Source organism: Pungitius pungitius, chromosome 2 (genome assembly GCF_949316345.1).
Source record: "Pungitius pungitius chromosome 2, fPunPun2.1, whole genome shotgun sequence".
Taxonomy (NCBI): domain Eukaryota; kingdom Metazoa; phylum Chordata; class Actinopteri; order Perciformes; family Gasterosteidae; genus Pungitius; species Pungitius pungitius.
In genome coordinates, this window is record NC_084901.1 from 10,659,778 (window position 1) to 10,673,266 (window position 13,489).

The window sequence follows — 13,489 nt, forward strand, 5'->3', positions numbered from 1 at the left end:
CTGCTATGGAGCATATTACAGAATCTTGCCGTTTTGCGTCAAGATTCTGTAACAGAAAACATGATTTAGACAAAGGTTTTGGGAGAGGCCATGTATGCAGCTCTCAATGTTAGGGACCATTTAAGACCCCGTTCAATGCATGAGTTCAAGTGAAGAAGTTAGGAATGTCGATTTAATTATTAGTTTAAGAGTTTAACTGGCACGGATTTGGACACAATTGAATCTTCGAAAGGAAACTAGGTAAACATATTTTGATATTAAATTCAGGGTAAATATATCGTTGACCTAGTTTCAAGGATACGGTATGCTGTGACTGACAACAGCTACCACACACCTGTGCAGGATGCTTTAATTAAAGCTAGCGTTAGTTTTCTTTGCGCTAGCACGATCTGTACACTGTATAGTATAATGTTACATTTTTAAATTTAAATGTATCGAGAACATTTGAAAGAGCCCGTCTGGAAAATCCCTTTTTCAAGTACATCACGCTCATTTCTGACAGAAAAACATTTGGTTCATGGTTATGAGGCCAGACTACATTAAAAGTATTGGATGCAAATTATACATTTCAAGAGAATACTTAACTCTCGAAATGGTTGTATAGTGTGTAGTATTATGACTATCAAAGTTGAACATTTTGGGACGAGAATTAAACGTTTTTACTAACATCATTTTAGCTTAGCTCTAGCATACACTCGACTAGTGATGCTGAGATGAAGCTTTCAATCGAATAGGTTCACAAAATGATAAATTGTTCAGGTTACTATATGCACTCAAAACTACATATTGCCAAAAGTGTATGTAGTGGTAGATTAATATAGTTGATCTCAACCATTTGAATTTTTATATAGGCTATACCGTCATAATTGTCTTATCTGTTCGCTTGTCTTATTTTTGGAGCAATGCATAACATTTGCGTAAATCAATCCTTTGGCCACTAAGTGTATATAATCATATAATATCAGGGTGTGCACATTTTAAAACTTTATTGTGATCACTGGTCATACGTACATTATTTATTTTACTTTGGGTGAAATTTAACAAGAAATGTAAATAGAAGCCACCTCCTTTGTCTTTGGGAACATTATATTGTTTTATTATTAATATTTTATTTATATAATGTAGTTAAGTATATGTGTGTGTGTGTGTGTGTGTGTATATATATATATGTTTTTCCAGGATTAGAAATAATATCCGGTTTTCTTGGTCATTACTGAACATTACCCTTTTCTCTTGACATTTCACTTTTGTGTAAATTTACAGGTCCACAGTTAAGAGATGTTTGTGTTGCAATATAATAATGTACCTGAATCGTCTGCACCTCGTCCCCACTTGACCTGTAGTCTCCAATAGTCCTGCACAGATTATAATTATCTTCAATATTAGCAAAGACGTCTGAATTTAACATGTTATTTCTGAGATTAAGGAAAGCCCCCTGACAAGCCTTTTTCTTTTGCTTCTCTTGTTTTTGTTGTCTTGATATTTTTTGGCTTCCTCATTGGTCCTTTTTTAGTCAAGACCAAGACCATTTTAAGTTGTATTATTTTCTTTTTAGACCCATTATTCTCTTCTGGCTTGTAAGCAAACTGGTTACACTTGGCCTCCATAACCTTCTTGACCTCCAAACAGAGAAATACTTTTTTCTTTACCTTTTTTTAGCTACCATGACTGTCGTTATTGGATTTGAGGGCAGTGCCAATAAGATCGGCATTGGAATTATCCAGGATGGTGAAGTGCTCTCCAACCCTAGAAGGACCTATATTACCCCTCCTGGACAAGGCAAGTCAGTTATCACAAAATGTTGCTCTACTGCTGGTACTTCAAAGTCTTAACTATTTTGCATCTGAGGTTCACAACATGTTGTTTCACCAATCAGGGTTCATGCCAAGTGACACTGCCAGGCACCACCGTGCTGTCATTCTGACTGTTTTAAAGGAGGCGTTGGAGCAGGCAGGGCTGAAGCCTGCAGACATAGACTGTGTGGCATACACTAAAGGTAACGTAACCTCCTGGGCATATGCCTAGAGAGAGAGTGTACTTGTTTTTCCAGAACAAGGTTTATAAGGCTCACAAGGGAAACTGTGAGTTAGTGGAGAAAGGATTGGAGGTTAGATCCCCGGCTCCACTTATCAACATGTCGGTGTGTCCACTTGACCCCAAATTGCTCCAAAAGCTGTGACTACGTTGTTTGAATGGTGAGGATGTTAGTTACTGATGGAGAGTTGGTACTGTGTATGGTAACTCCTGCCATGTGTGTGAATGACAACAGGTACTGTTAAAGCACTTTGAGTGGCCAGAAGATGAAAACCATCATTTTTAATTTTCAATCTCACCAACAAGTATTTCATGCATACCTGCAAACGTGTCGCTTTTTGGCAAAATTTGCCATTTTTAAATCAACAATGTGTCATCCACGTGAATCGTGATGATGTTAAGAGCGTTCTTTTTGAGTGGGGTGTCGACTGGCCAGCCAGTGTTTCTGAGTTTGAGTGAAGCAAGGAGAAAAGACATGTTATGTTCACAAGGCATCATCAAAATAATATGATGTTCTCTCTTAAGCAATGACATAATGTATTTCATCACAATTCTGTAAAAACACTCCTCTCTCTCTCTCTCACTTTATTTTCATTCTTCTCATCCAGGTCCTGGTATGGGGGCCCCCTTAGTGACGGTGGCTCTGGTGGCTCGTACAGTCGCACAGCTTTGGGGGAAGCCGCTCCTCGGTGTCAACCATTGCATTGGACACATTGAAATGGGCCGACTCATCACACAAGCCAATAACCCCACCGTGCTTTATGTCAGTGGAGGGAACACACAGGTTGGTTTTGTGAAAGCCTTGCTCCTGAGGGAGAGCTATGAGTCTGCATGTATTCACGTCCCGGTAATCAGCTATCACACAGTGTTGGCAGATCTGCGATATAAATTTACACACTAAGTGAACAGTTTTAACATCATCGGGTAAAATGTCTTGTTCTTCCTGTGCAGGTTATTGCATACTCAGAGAGGCGGTACAGAATATTTGGGGAGACCATTGACATTGCGGTTGGCAACTGTCTTGACAGGTTTGCCAGAGTTATAAAGGTCTGTGCTATTCTGGTCTTTATAAGAGCAACCTTTTGCTTGTACTTTTTGTGGTGGGTGTAAATTCTTTGTGCGAAACTATTTCTTCACTCAGATTTCCAATGACCCCAGTCCAGGCTACAACATCGAGCAGATGGCCAAAAAGTGAGTGAGAACCACTAAGTAGCTTCACTTTTGTGTGCTTAGTGTTTGCTTTTACTCTACAATAATGTACTACTTTGCTTCTTGTCAATGGTGTTAGAGGGACTCAGTATGTGGAGTTGCCATATACAGTAAAGGGAATGGACGTCTCATTTTCTGGGATTTTATCTCATATTGAGGTGAGTGAATTGCTTGTCTAATAATGAACTATTTATCATTTTAACATTTTTTTTACTTTGATATGATTTTAAATATTAATCAGACAAGCCCCTTTTTTTTTTTTTACATAGGAAGCTTCTCATAAGATGCTGAACTCTGGTCAGTGTGCTGCAGAGGACCTGTGTTTCTCCCTTCAGGTACAAAGAACTACTTTTTCAAATTGTGGAACCCATCAGCTATTAGTCTGAAGACAATTTAGTCTCTAGGGACAATGGGCAGTTTTTCTGGCATTCCAGAAGTCTGGTTCAAGACTCGAGTAATTAAACGCCACATAAAAGACCTCTTTTTGTGGCGTTTAATTAGTCACATTCTAATCAGCAGCTTGAGATGTGAGAATGAAGTTGGGGTTAAGGGACGATGTGTAGCACTGGAGTATTTAACAACTAGGGGGTCAGTTATTTTTAGTGCTGCCAACATGAACAAATTAATCTATGTCATTAATGTGGCCGAATTAATGCTACAGAATATTTTAACGTAGTTGACGCACGTTTGTTTACCCGCGTAAACGGCCGCTATCTGCAGTCAGTTACATCAAGATGGAGAGAGCTTTATGCATTGGAAGTAAAACAAACCGGCGCGACAAATAACTTAATAACTTAGAGAGGAAGTCCTCCACGTGTCAAATCTAACGTTACCCTGTGCGGCACACAGTCTGCAGAGGACCACCACTGTGTCCCTAAAAGGCCGTGGTTTTGAAACGTCCTGCTAAATGTGGGGAGATTGTTGGCACTTCAAACACAGCCGTTATGGAGAGTTGAGAGCAAGTACACAAGGACAGCAGCAAGAGTCGCTAGTTTAACCTGACTACAAATAGTTTGTTTTGTGGTACTCCGATTGATTGATAGTTACTTCATTAATCCCTCAAGGGAAAATTAGTTTGTCACTTATATATGTCATTTATATACACAGGTCAAGAAATAATAGAATGAAAGATCCACTATTTATTCAAATCAAATAATATTCCAATAATTTAACCAATTAAGACATGGGTGTCAGTATGGCCCGCCGGGTGACTTTGCTAATGTGAGAATTACAGAAATTCATACATTTCTATAAAAGCAGCTGCTGTTCCTAATGAGTCCACTGTGGGTCGCACTCTCTTTGTGTGTGTGTGAGCGCAAACTCGACAGAGTCACTCTGAGATATCCGGCACTCATTTGGGCACTGTGGCGCACGGAGTAGAGACAGTGTGCTGAGTACCGCAGGGTTGTCGGTTTGAAGCCTGGCTGCTCCATGTACCATGTGGAAGTGTCAACGACACCTAACCCCCAGGCGCCTTTACAGCACACTGCGTCCACTGTGTGGGATGCGTTAAATGCAGAGAATAATTTCCCCACGGGGATCAATAAAGGATGTGTAATCGCTATCATCAGCAAAGAACTTCCTGCGGAGCTCCAGTATCACTCAGTATTGTATCAGACAGCCCAGTCAGTGATCCAGGAGACACTGAACATATCTTTACACAGATTATTCGTATTCCCTCATACCAATGCCTCCCTCTTTGCAGGAGACTGTGTTCTCCATGCTGGTAGAGATCACTGAGAGGGCCATGGCACACTGCGGCTCCCAAGAGGTCCTCATTGTAGGGGGCGTTGGCTGTAAGTACTTTGTGCGTGCGCGCATGACTAAGACTAAGAAGTGATGAAAACAGATCTTAAAACCTGACAAAATCTATTCTAACTTTTGTTGACGATTCAAATGTTGGTGGTTGACGAAGTCACAATTTCCCCCCTAAATTTCTGTAGCCAACATTTCATCGGCTGGATGAGACTGTGCGTTACGGTGGTTTTCTCCAAACACGTCTAAATAATAAACTCATTGCAGGGTTGTGAAGCCTCACACATTGACCGTGAGACACGCGCACTTCAACCAGTTCCAGCATCTTCAAGAAGAAGGTGTTAAACCGTCTCGGCCACCGTACGTTTGTTACTAAGCAACAAAGAACGGCAAGCACACGTGACGGGTGGAGGCTTTTGATAGAGCTGCTCAGTGCAAGTGAAGGGTGTGGCGGCACAGAGCAGGTGGAGGAAAACCCGGAGGACAGACACAACAGAAAAAAACTGCTCATGAAACCAAAAAATAAAGAGAGAAAGGAAAAGTGAGGGTCCAGTTGAGAATGGCTGGTTCATGATCCAGCCCAAATAATAATGTATTGCACCAATTGTAGGTTGGTTAATGGGGTCTCTTTTGTTGGGACAAGCAATTTCCCAGTGGAAACAATAAACGCAGAGGTGAAAAGAGTAACAATTTTTTTTTCTTCAACAGAAGAATAATTCTGCAACAGATTGCTCACAGCAAGAAGGTCCTGGGTTCGACTCCACCTTCTGTGTGGAGTCTGCATGTTCTCCCTGTGTCCTCCCACAGTCCAAAGACGTGCTCTCTGAATTAGGTTTATTGGTAACTTTAAGTGGCTTGAAGGTGTGTGGATGTGACTGTTTATGGTTCTCTGTGTCGGCCCTGCGATTAGCTGGTGACCAATCCAGCGTGTACGGGATTGAATCCCCATTCACCTCCACAACCCTCTATGAAGGATAAGCAGCTTTGAAGATGGATGGCTGAATGCCACGTTACTGCATCAATGATCATAATCGTAAACTATAATGTAACAACAAAAAGGCCCATTAAAGTCAGAAACTACTTTTGTACTATGCATTATTATTATAATACTGCTTTTATACATTTACGTAGAATATTTAGTGGGTATAGTACATTTTATTGATGATATTCTAGCATACTTTTACTTTAAGCTTTTTAACACAACTCTAACTACATTTTAATAAACATTGTTCTAATGTTAAAGTCATGGTTTTTTACGTCATAAAGTCATAGTATAAAGTGTAATGGTATAGTACATCCAAAAGTCCTAGTATAAATAATGTCAAAAAAAGACCCTAACACCTAACCCCAAAAAAAGAGTATAAAAGTCATAGTATATTGAGTACATAGAGTTTTGTTAGTATAATAACATCCGGAAAATGTGATATAATTATACAAAAGTCAATTAAAAAAGTCTAGTCCCAGCATTTCATGTTGAAAAAGGGATTTATAGTATTTAAGTCATACTTTTAGTATATCAGAAGGGTGATCGTATTGAGTTTGTAAGAAATAGGTCAGTCTAGGATGTTGAAGAAAATAGTGTGTAATATGTTGATGTAACCAGACAAGTAAGAGTAATAACTAACATTTATTAAAGGAACAGTAATCGGTATGGTCAGCATCTTTGGATATGTTCATGTGGTGGGTCTCAAACAACACCGCGCTGTGTGTCAGCTGATCAACACCCTCAGAAACAGAAGAGCCAGGAAACGGCACACAGAGCCCTTGAGGAAAGGAGGGGTCATATTGTTGTATGTTGGAAAAAGTCATATAAATGCATTGTTAAAATTAGGTGATCTAGTCCAAATAGTGACTCAAGGACGCCTCACATTTTATTCACCAGGCCGTTTGACCTTTTAGGTAACATGCGCTTGCAGGAGATGATGGGGGTGATGTGTAAGGAGAGAGGAGCCAAGCTGTTTGCCACAGATGAACGGTAAGCCAGCCAATCCACCCAAAACTTCATTTGTCATGTCGACAATATGTTGGAATTCTTGAAACCAAACCACATGTACTGCTGATCATTTTTTTAACGCATGCTTTGTTTTAGACTGAGCTTGGGTTTTTCATTATCCGGTACTATAATTTTCTTTCAGTGAACCCCTTTATGCTATTTACAGGATCTGGTTACCACTTCTGGCTGTAGTCAAATGTAATTAATGTAATAACTAATAAATGCAGTTTTGGGATTTGAAAAAAGATCCAATTCCATTCAGCTGTTTAGTCTAGTTAAGAACTTGTGTGTTGCTAAAGTTTATTGGTGGATGATTTATTTTGAGTATTAGAAATAACCTTATGAGATTCTTTGTACATTGGCTGGACATGAAAAAAAACTATCCCAATTCCCCCATCTCATGGGCCCTCACAGCTAAATACCAAAATATTGGTTTGTCAAATCAACAATGTTCACTTTGTGCCACAGATTTTGCATTGACAACGGGGCAATGATTGCGCAAGCAGGCTGGGAGATGTTTAGGGCCGGTCAAGTGACAGAGCTGGAAGATTCGTGGATTACACAAAGGTATTACGTTGATAGTTTTGTACTATACAGGTCCAAAAAGAGTCATGGAAATGCTGCCTGGGTTTTAGTATTAGGTCAATTGTATTTCAGATAATCCCAAAGATGTAGGTGTAGTTTTTTGCCTTATTGTGCGGCCCTTTTTTGAATATATACGTATATATCTGCTCTTCCGGTCATAGGTACAGAACCGATGAAGTGGAGGTGACGTGGAGAGACTGAACGATACCATGGTGCTGTGCATGTTGTTACAGCAGGTCTCTTATGCTGCTCTACTCCAGGGACACAATTTTGCTTAAAGAAAAATACATTTAATTAGTCTTTAACCAACTGACCAGTTACAATTTCCTTGGGAAAGTTGTTATTTTCACATTTTGAACTTCATTGCTCCTTCTGGTCAGTTGAGGTGAAATGTTTTGGCAAATCAAGCTGAGACATTGACTTTACCATATTCACTGCTATTCATTGCCATCGAGTGAAGACATCCATTGTTAAATTGTTAATATGCAGTAATAAATCCAAACTTTAAAAGAAAGGGAACTGTTCAAGTTCATTCATTTTTATTAAGCAATACTGTTCACTTACATGTCTCCTCCAGTGTAAATTTTTTATTCAATACATTTTCTTTTCAAAAATCAATATACTGAACACAGTAAGATCCCTTATGGATTTATCAGTAATATTCACCCAACTGGGGAACCAAATAAAAACAAAAGGACACAGCATTAAGATCTGATGGGTAAAGGGTGAACTCCGCCTTTGACTGTGCGCCCCCCCCCCCCCCTGTAAACTGATGACACAAGCATACATTTACCATAAAACTCTTAGTACGTATAAGACATTCTTCTGTTTCTATTTGAGTGGGTGAGGGTTTGTCACACAGATTGGTCAATTTTTTTTGGACAAAGTGCTTGATTGACCACTCGCTTTACAGAAGACAAACAGCGATTTCAACAAATTTCAAAAAGGTGAGGGGGAAATTAAATTACAGCCGAGCAAAGAGTTTAAAAAGAAAAATAAATGACCAGTTCCACACAGACAAGCTAAAAATGGTAATGAGGTTATGAAAACAGCTCTTATTAATTAAGGCAGGTTTTCTGTAAGGCGTTTAAAAAGTCCATTGCTGTAAGATCTCAAGAGTTAGTCCAAAGTGTCTCAGTGTGGCTTTGCGTGAAGACATCATTGTGTGTGTGTGTGTGGGGGTTAGAATGTGACTCGTACAATTGTCCTTTAAAGTGTGTGAAAACGGGACTCATACAATTGTCCATCTTTGCGCGTGTTTGTGCATGTCACACTGCTAGGCAGGGGGCTCCTAGGTGTCCTTGTACCAGATAACTTGTTTTGGAACTGCAAAACAAGAGAACAATGTCAGGAAACAAGTTTCTACGAATAAAAAAAAAAAAAATCATTTTTCAATGTATACAACCTTGTTCTAGCTACTAGTTGTTTCAATTGATGCATGACAAGCACAGGCTATTAATATAGCTATTTGTGCTGTGAAACCTTTGTATGATTAAATCAATAATTTATGAATACACCTGTTCCAACCAACAATGTGAAGGGGTAGACGCCTTCATCTCCCGGTGCCCCTTTACACTAACTCACGGCTCTAACTTGGCTAATGTACGTTGTGCGGTTTTTAGTGGGGCTGCCTCAGTGAGGACTAAACTCCCTTGAGTAAGCGGTGTTACAGGGATTTTGCGGTGAACAAGGAGGTTTGTAGGTTGGCGCAATATGGTTGTGTCAGCCTTGGTGCAGACTATGTAGCCTCTGATGTTATTACCTTCATAAAGTACAAGCACAAGGACTGATCAATTTCACATTAGCTTCCAATGAGATACATGACTAACAATAAAACCTTTTTAAAAGGTGGACAGCTCCTACTATAATCAAATGCACCCCTTTTAATGTCATCTTCAACAAGGCATGACAATGTAGCAGAAACATGTTGGTTAAAAAGAGCGCAGACCGACACCAAATCGAATAGTTTCCAAAATGTACATAACTACTAACTAGTGACATGAAAACACATTTTGATAGTTACACCAGATAGGCCACGCCCCTCAAAACAATAGTTTTGACTTTACTTACCCTTTTTCTGTTTGTTGCAGATAGCATTCCATTCTGAGCGGATAAAAAAGGGCAATAGTTAAAATGAATGTTAAGAAATAAAAAAAAAAAAAAACTTTTGAAGAACGTCTTCAAACCGTAATTCTCACCTTTACTGTGATAGTGCAGCGCCTCCACCAGATGACGGCAACTAAGCAGCAGCTTCCCGTTGCTCAATTCCACCTGTGGGAGTGTGGTGGGGGTAATGGAGGTAGTGACTGGACTAGACCCGTCTTCTGGAGGCTGGCCTGTGAGGACTGTCTCAAACTGTTCGCCTGCTGACTGTTCGGAGCCTGTGGGCTGAGGAGGGAGGGCAATGGTGGCGGGTCCAAGCCCGGAGGCTTCTGTAGATGGTCTTGCTTCGCTGATAAAACTGAGACCCCACTGGTTCTGTAGCAGCACACCGATGGCAGGGCGGTCTTCCTCCAGCCCTCCAATCAGTGCTCCCGCCTTCACCTTAGATGCGTAGCTGACGGCAGGCTGCAGCTTGGCGGGGCTGTCTTGCACCGGGAAGGCAGGTGGGGGCTTGAGCAGTGACAGACTGTCTTCCACCCACCTCTCCTTTTGGTTAACCTTCTGTGCTCGCTCGCTTACTCGGCCAACCCCCTTCTGGCTTTCCCTTCGGAGGCTGCGGCCTTTGTGCTGATGGCCCTTGCGGTCCTTTTCCCTGCGGAAGCCGATAGCGTGCGAGTGGTCGGGTCCAGCGAGGTCGCGTTCGGCAGAAAGATGCTGAGGCGGTTGGTCACCACCAGAGATGCAGCCTCCGCCTCCACCACCTCCAAAGTTGCCCGAGCCAGGGGAAAGGCGGCGGTTGCGAATGTGGGGATCGGAGTTGGTGGATGCTACAAGGACTGCTGGATCACACAGGGTATCGGACTCACACACGGTGTTGCTGGCTTCCCATGTACCTGAAAGACACATCGTCTCTAAATTTTAAAGAAGGCTAATCTATTGAGTTTTTAAACAGTTGAAATAAACAATTACCATATAAAAAGGTGTAATTTAGAGAATATACTTTTGTGGATTTTTCAAAAGATTAAACTCAATTAAAATGTTTCAGACAGTAAGTGGAGGTCCAATCAACAACCGGCCTCACACTGCAGATTCAGGCCAGTCCAGAATGCAACCGTATTGCTGCATATACGCAACTACAGCCAATTGTAGACAAAACCCATTTTAATAGCATATGGTTGAGCCCGACTACAGTGAGATGTACAGTTGACACAGTTCAGACATGACGGTCAGAGTGCGACAGACGGCTGCTGTGGAAAGGATGGAGAAAAGTTATAACTGGCCAATGAATTGGTCATTAATCATATAACAGGAAATGTGGGTTTGTTTAATTAAAGTATAAAACACTTATCATGTTGTGGTTTTCCTGAACGTCTTTGTTCAGACAAAAAGGCAATTCAGATATTTCATATCTGTATTACTGCCTCACAAAACGTTAGAAGAAAGCGTGTGATCACAGTGATTACAGCCTGATTTAGGGCCATCAGGGGCTCCAGAGAAACGGCAGAGCCAAAAAGGACCAGACATGGCTTGAAGAGGCATGTGCTTGAGGCACTGCATGAGAAACCAAAAGCAGGTGGCGACGCAAAATCACAGAAGCAATAATCCACCCATGCTAGTATAAATGACAGTGGAGAAAGAATATGTCTTGAAAATATATAGGCCGACAAAGGTTTTAGATCAACCTTCCATGTGTTGCTTGGCTGATTTATTTCTAAGTTGCATTTCTACTGCGTTGAAGTTTACACAATGAACACAGTTGTACACTCGGCAATCGTTTGATGCATTCCGATATATTCAATATACAATTGTCAATTTGGGTAGAGGATTATTACCTATATAATGAATATGGATTATTCTGATTAATAAAAATGCAAAGATTGTGTGGGTAACGCCACATGTTGTTTGACTTTTCCTCTGAGCCACAGCGGGTTTGAACACCAATATCCACATTCCATGCATCCCAGAAACAAGTTACAAAGAACACCACAGATCAGTGGTCACACTCCCCTTTAACACTGTGGTGGTCTTTTAAAACACACGTCGAGTTAATCATACTGCAAAAGTGTCCAATCCCCGTCACCAAACCACCGTTAGTGATGGCGTACCCATGTTACACAACGGCGTGTTTGTCGTTCACGAACTAACGTTGGGTTTATTTAGATTACTACTTGCGTGGTCATTTTCTGTCCATATGACACACGACAACCTAGACATGTTGACGGGTGGTTTGTGTGGTTACTGAACTTAAGTGGTCACAAGTTGAGATCGAATACGCCAAAACGATGACGAAAAGGAAACACCCGGCCCGAATCGAAAAGAAGAAAAACTGGCTGACTGTATACCAGTCCCTGACTACACGCTCAATTGAACACAACACGTTATATATCAGTATTGTTTTGATAAAATAACATCCTGTGACTAGTGAGCTGTGTTAGCCGCTAAAAAGACAGCAAAAGCTGCGAGCCAGCACCGATGATAGCTAACATTAACTTTAATCAGCAGTGTCATGATGCGGCGGCGTAAACTCGACGGGTTTTATTAATCTGTCGGTAATAATGTGATTAACGTAGTACGAAAATGTCTCAATCTACGCACAAGAGCGGTATATAACTCCTTACCATATAACGTTAATTAAATTAGCAGCAAGCTAGCGTGTTAGCCGAAGTCAAAGTTTCGTAACCCTCATTCAAAGCCCCGAGCAGGCTGCTATACCGCTAGCATACTTGCTAACACCATCGACAGGACAACAAAATCGCCTCTGAAAGTGAGGGATTTTGGTAAGATACATCAGAAAGTTGTAAAAACCTACCTGTTTTGATATGCATGTCTTTTCGTTTCACGTGTTGTGGAAGCTTAACCGTTTTCTAACTTTTGTTTACAGCGTTAAGATAACGACGGCTTGCTAGTAGACGCTTGTTGGGCCACCCGGAAGCGACACGAGAATGTGGGTGGGACAGGAAGTCCTTGCAGATAAGGTGTCCGGCGGGAAACTTGGAGGGAATTATGTATTCAAAACGGAGTATGACGACAACCCATGTGATAACCACGTGATGTCATCTATACTTTAATTAACCTCATTTAGGTACTTAATTAATAGTTAATGCAAGTGCTGATGCATGTAAATAAATTATTAAACATTTGTTTGAGGAAAGATACTTTGCCACGATAGAAGTCTGCGTTTTCTCTAGAAATACAGGTGGACATAAGAAGTTGCAACATGATAGAGTAGGAAAGGTTTCATGGATCTAAAAATCTATGAATGAACTTATTTTTTTATTCTTGAAAAGATTTTTGAGCCTTTACTTTTGAATGAAGGGAACCTGAAGGAAATCACTGTAGGAACTGCTCACAACTTGTTAGCATATACAAAGTGTGGGGAAAAAAACGGGAAAAACGTAGAAATATAAATACGAATAAAATATGTTACGACCATTTGCTTGTTCCCTGTTGCACATACCAAATGTAATGTGTCTGTTTCTTGATTATATTGTATACATAATCAAGAAACAGACATTTACTTAAAAACACCATAGGCGTTCTTTAGATGACAAAACACCCTGCAGTAGACAGCAATATGTTTCCAACTATGTTCCTGTATCTTATATTCACCACATTAAACAAATGATTACATTTTGTATCTTTAGCAAGTTGTAAATCACCATATTTAATGAAATTGCACTTTCTTGCTTCTTGTTCTTCTGAGTTTGTATACTTATGGTTGAAATGCAATAAATTAAAGTAACTTCGGATAAAAGTGTAAGCTAAATGACATAAAATGTATATACATCAAATGACAAAGCAGCAATATGA

At 40.5% G+C, this 13,489-nt stretch overlaps 2 protein-coding genes across 3 annotated transcripts; one reads left to right on the forward strand and one right to left on the reverse strand.

Moving 5' to 3' along the window:
• The first annotated feature begins 101 nt into the window (after positions 1-101).
• On the forward strand, positions 102-8,110 carry osgep (O-sialoglycoprotein endopeptidase). Of its 2 annotated transcripts, none has more exons than XM_062560369.1 (12): positions 102-240; positions 1,660-1,783; positions 1,877-1,996; positions 2,643-2,818; positions 2,986-3,081; positions 3,176-3,225; positions 3,323-3,401; positions 3,513-3,578; positions 4,949-5,039; positions 6,898-6,973; positions 7,460-7,558; positions 7,738-8,110. In XM_062560369.1, exons 2-12 carry the CDS (start codon positions 1,726-1,728, stop codon positions 7,775-7,777), a joined length of 951 nt encoding a protein of 316 aa, XP_062416353.1. In that variant the 5' UTR covers positions 102-240; positions 1,660-1,725; the 3' UTR covers positions 7,778-8,110. The 2 variants fall into 2 exon arrangements, with proteins under 2 accessions (XP_062416353.1, XP_037317558.1); XM_037461661.2 differs by having other exon boundaries at positions 103-240; positions 1,660-1,779.
• Positions 8,094-12,655, reverse strand: si:ch211-214j24.10 (uncharacterized protein LOC558894 homolog). The gene is made up of 4 exons (XM_037461665.2): positions 12,489-12,655; positions 9,775-10,572; positions 9,647-9,679; positions 8,094-8,902 (listed from the first exon to the last, which is right to left on the reverse strand). Exons 1-4 carry the CDS (start codon positions 12,502-12,504, stop codon positions 8,868-8,870), a joined length of 882 nt encoding a protein of 293 aa, XP_037317562.1. The 5' UTR covers positions 12,505-12,655; the 3' UTR covers positions 8,094-8,867.
• Positions 12,656-13,489: the final 834 nt, after the last annotated feature.

Bases quoted from the DNA above. Each gene is read 5' to 3' on its own strand.
- si:ch211-214j24.10 (XM_037461665.2), bottom strand. The intron at 9,680-9,774 runs GTGAGAATTACG...TTATCCGCTCAG, and splicing joins GCTGCACTATCACAGTAAAG to AATGGAATGCTATCTGCAAC. The intron at 8,903-9,646 runs GTAAGTAAAGTC...CTTGTTTTGCAG, and splicing joins CTGCAACAAACAGAAAAAGG to TTCCAAAACAAGTTATCTGG.
- osgep (XM_037461661.2), top strand. From the start codon at position 1,665: ATGACTGTCGTTATTGGATTTGAGGGCAGTGCCAATAAGATCGGCATT. The intron at 3,226-3,322 runs GTGAGTGAGAAC...CAATGGTGTTAG, and splicing joins ATCGAGCAGATGGCCAAAAA to AGGGACTCAGTATGTGGAGT. The intron at 7,559-7,737 runs GTATTACGTTGA...TTCCGGTCATAG, and splicing joins GATTCGTGGATTACACAAAG to GTACAGAACCGATGAAGTGG.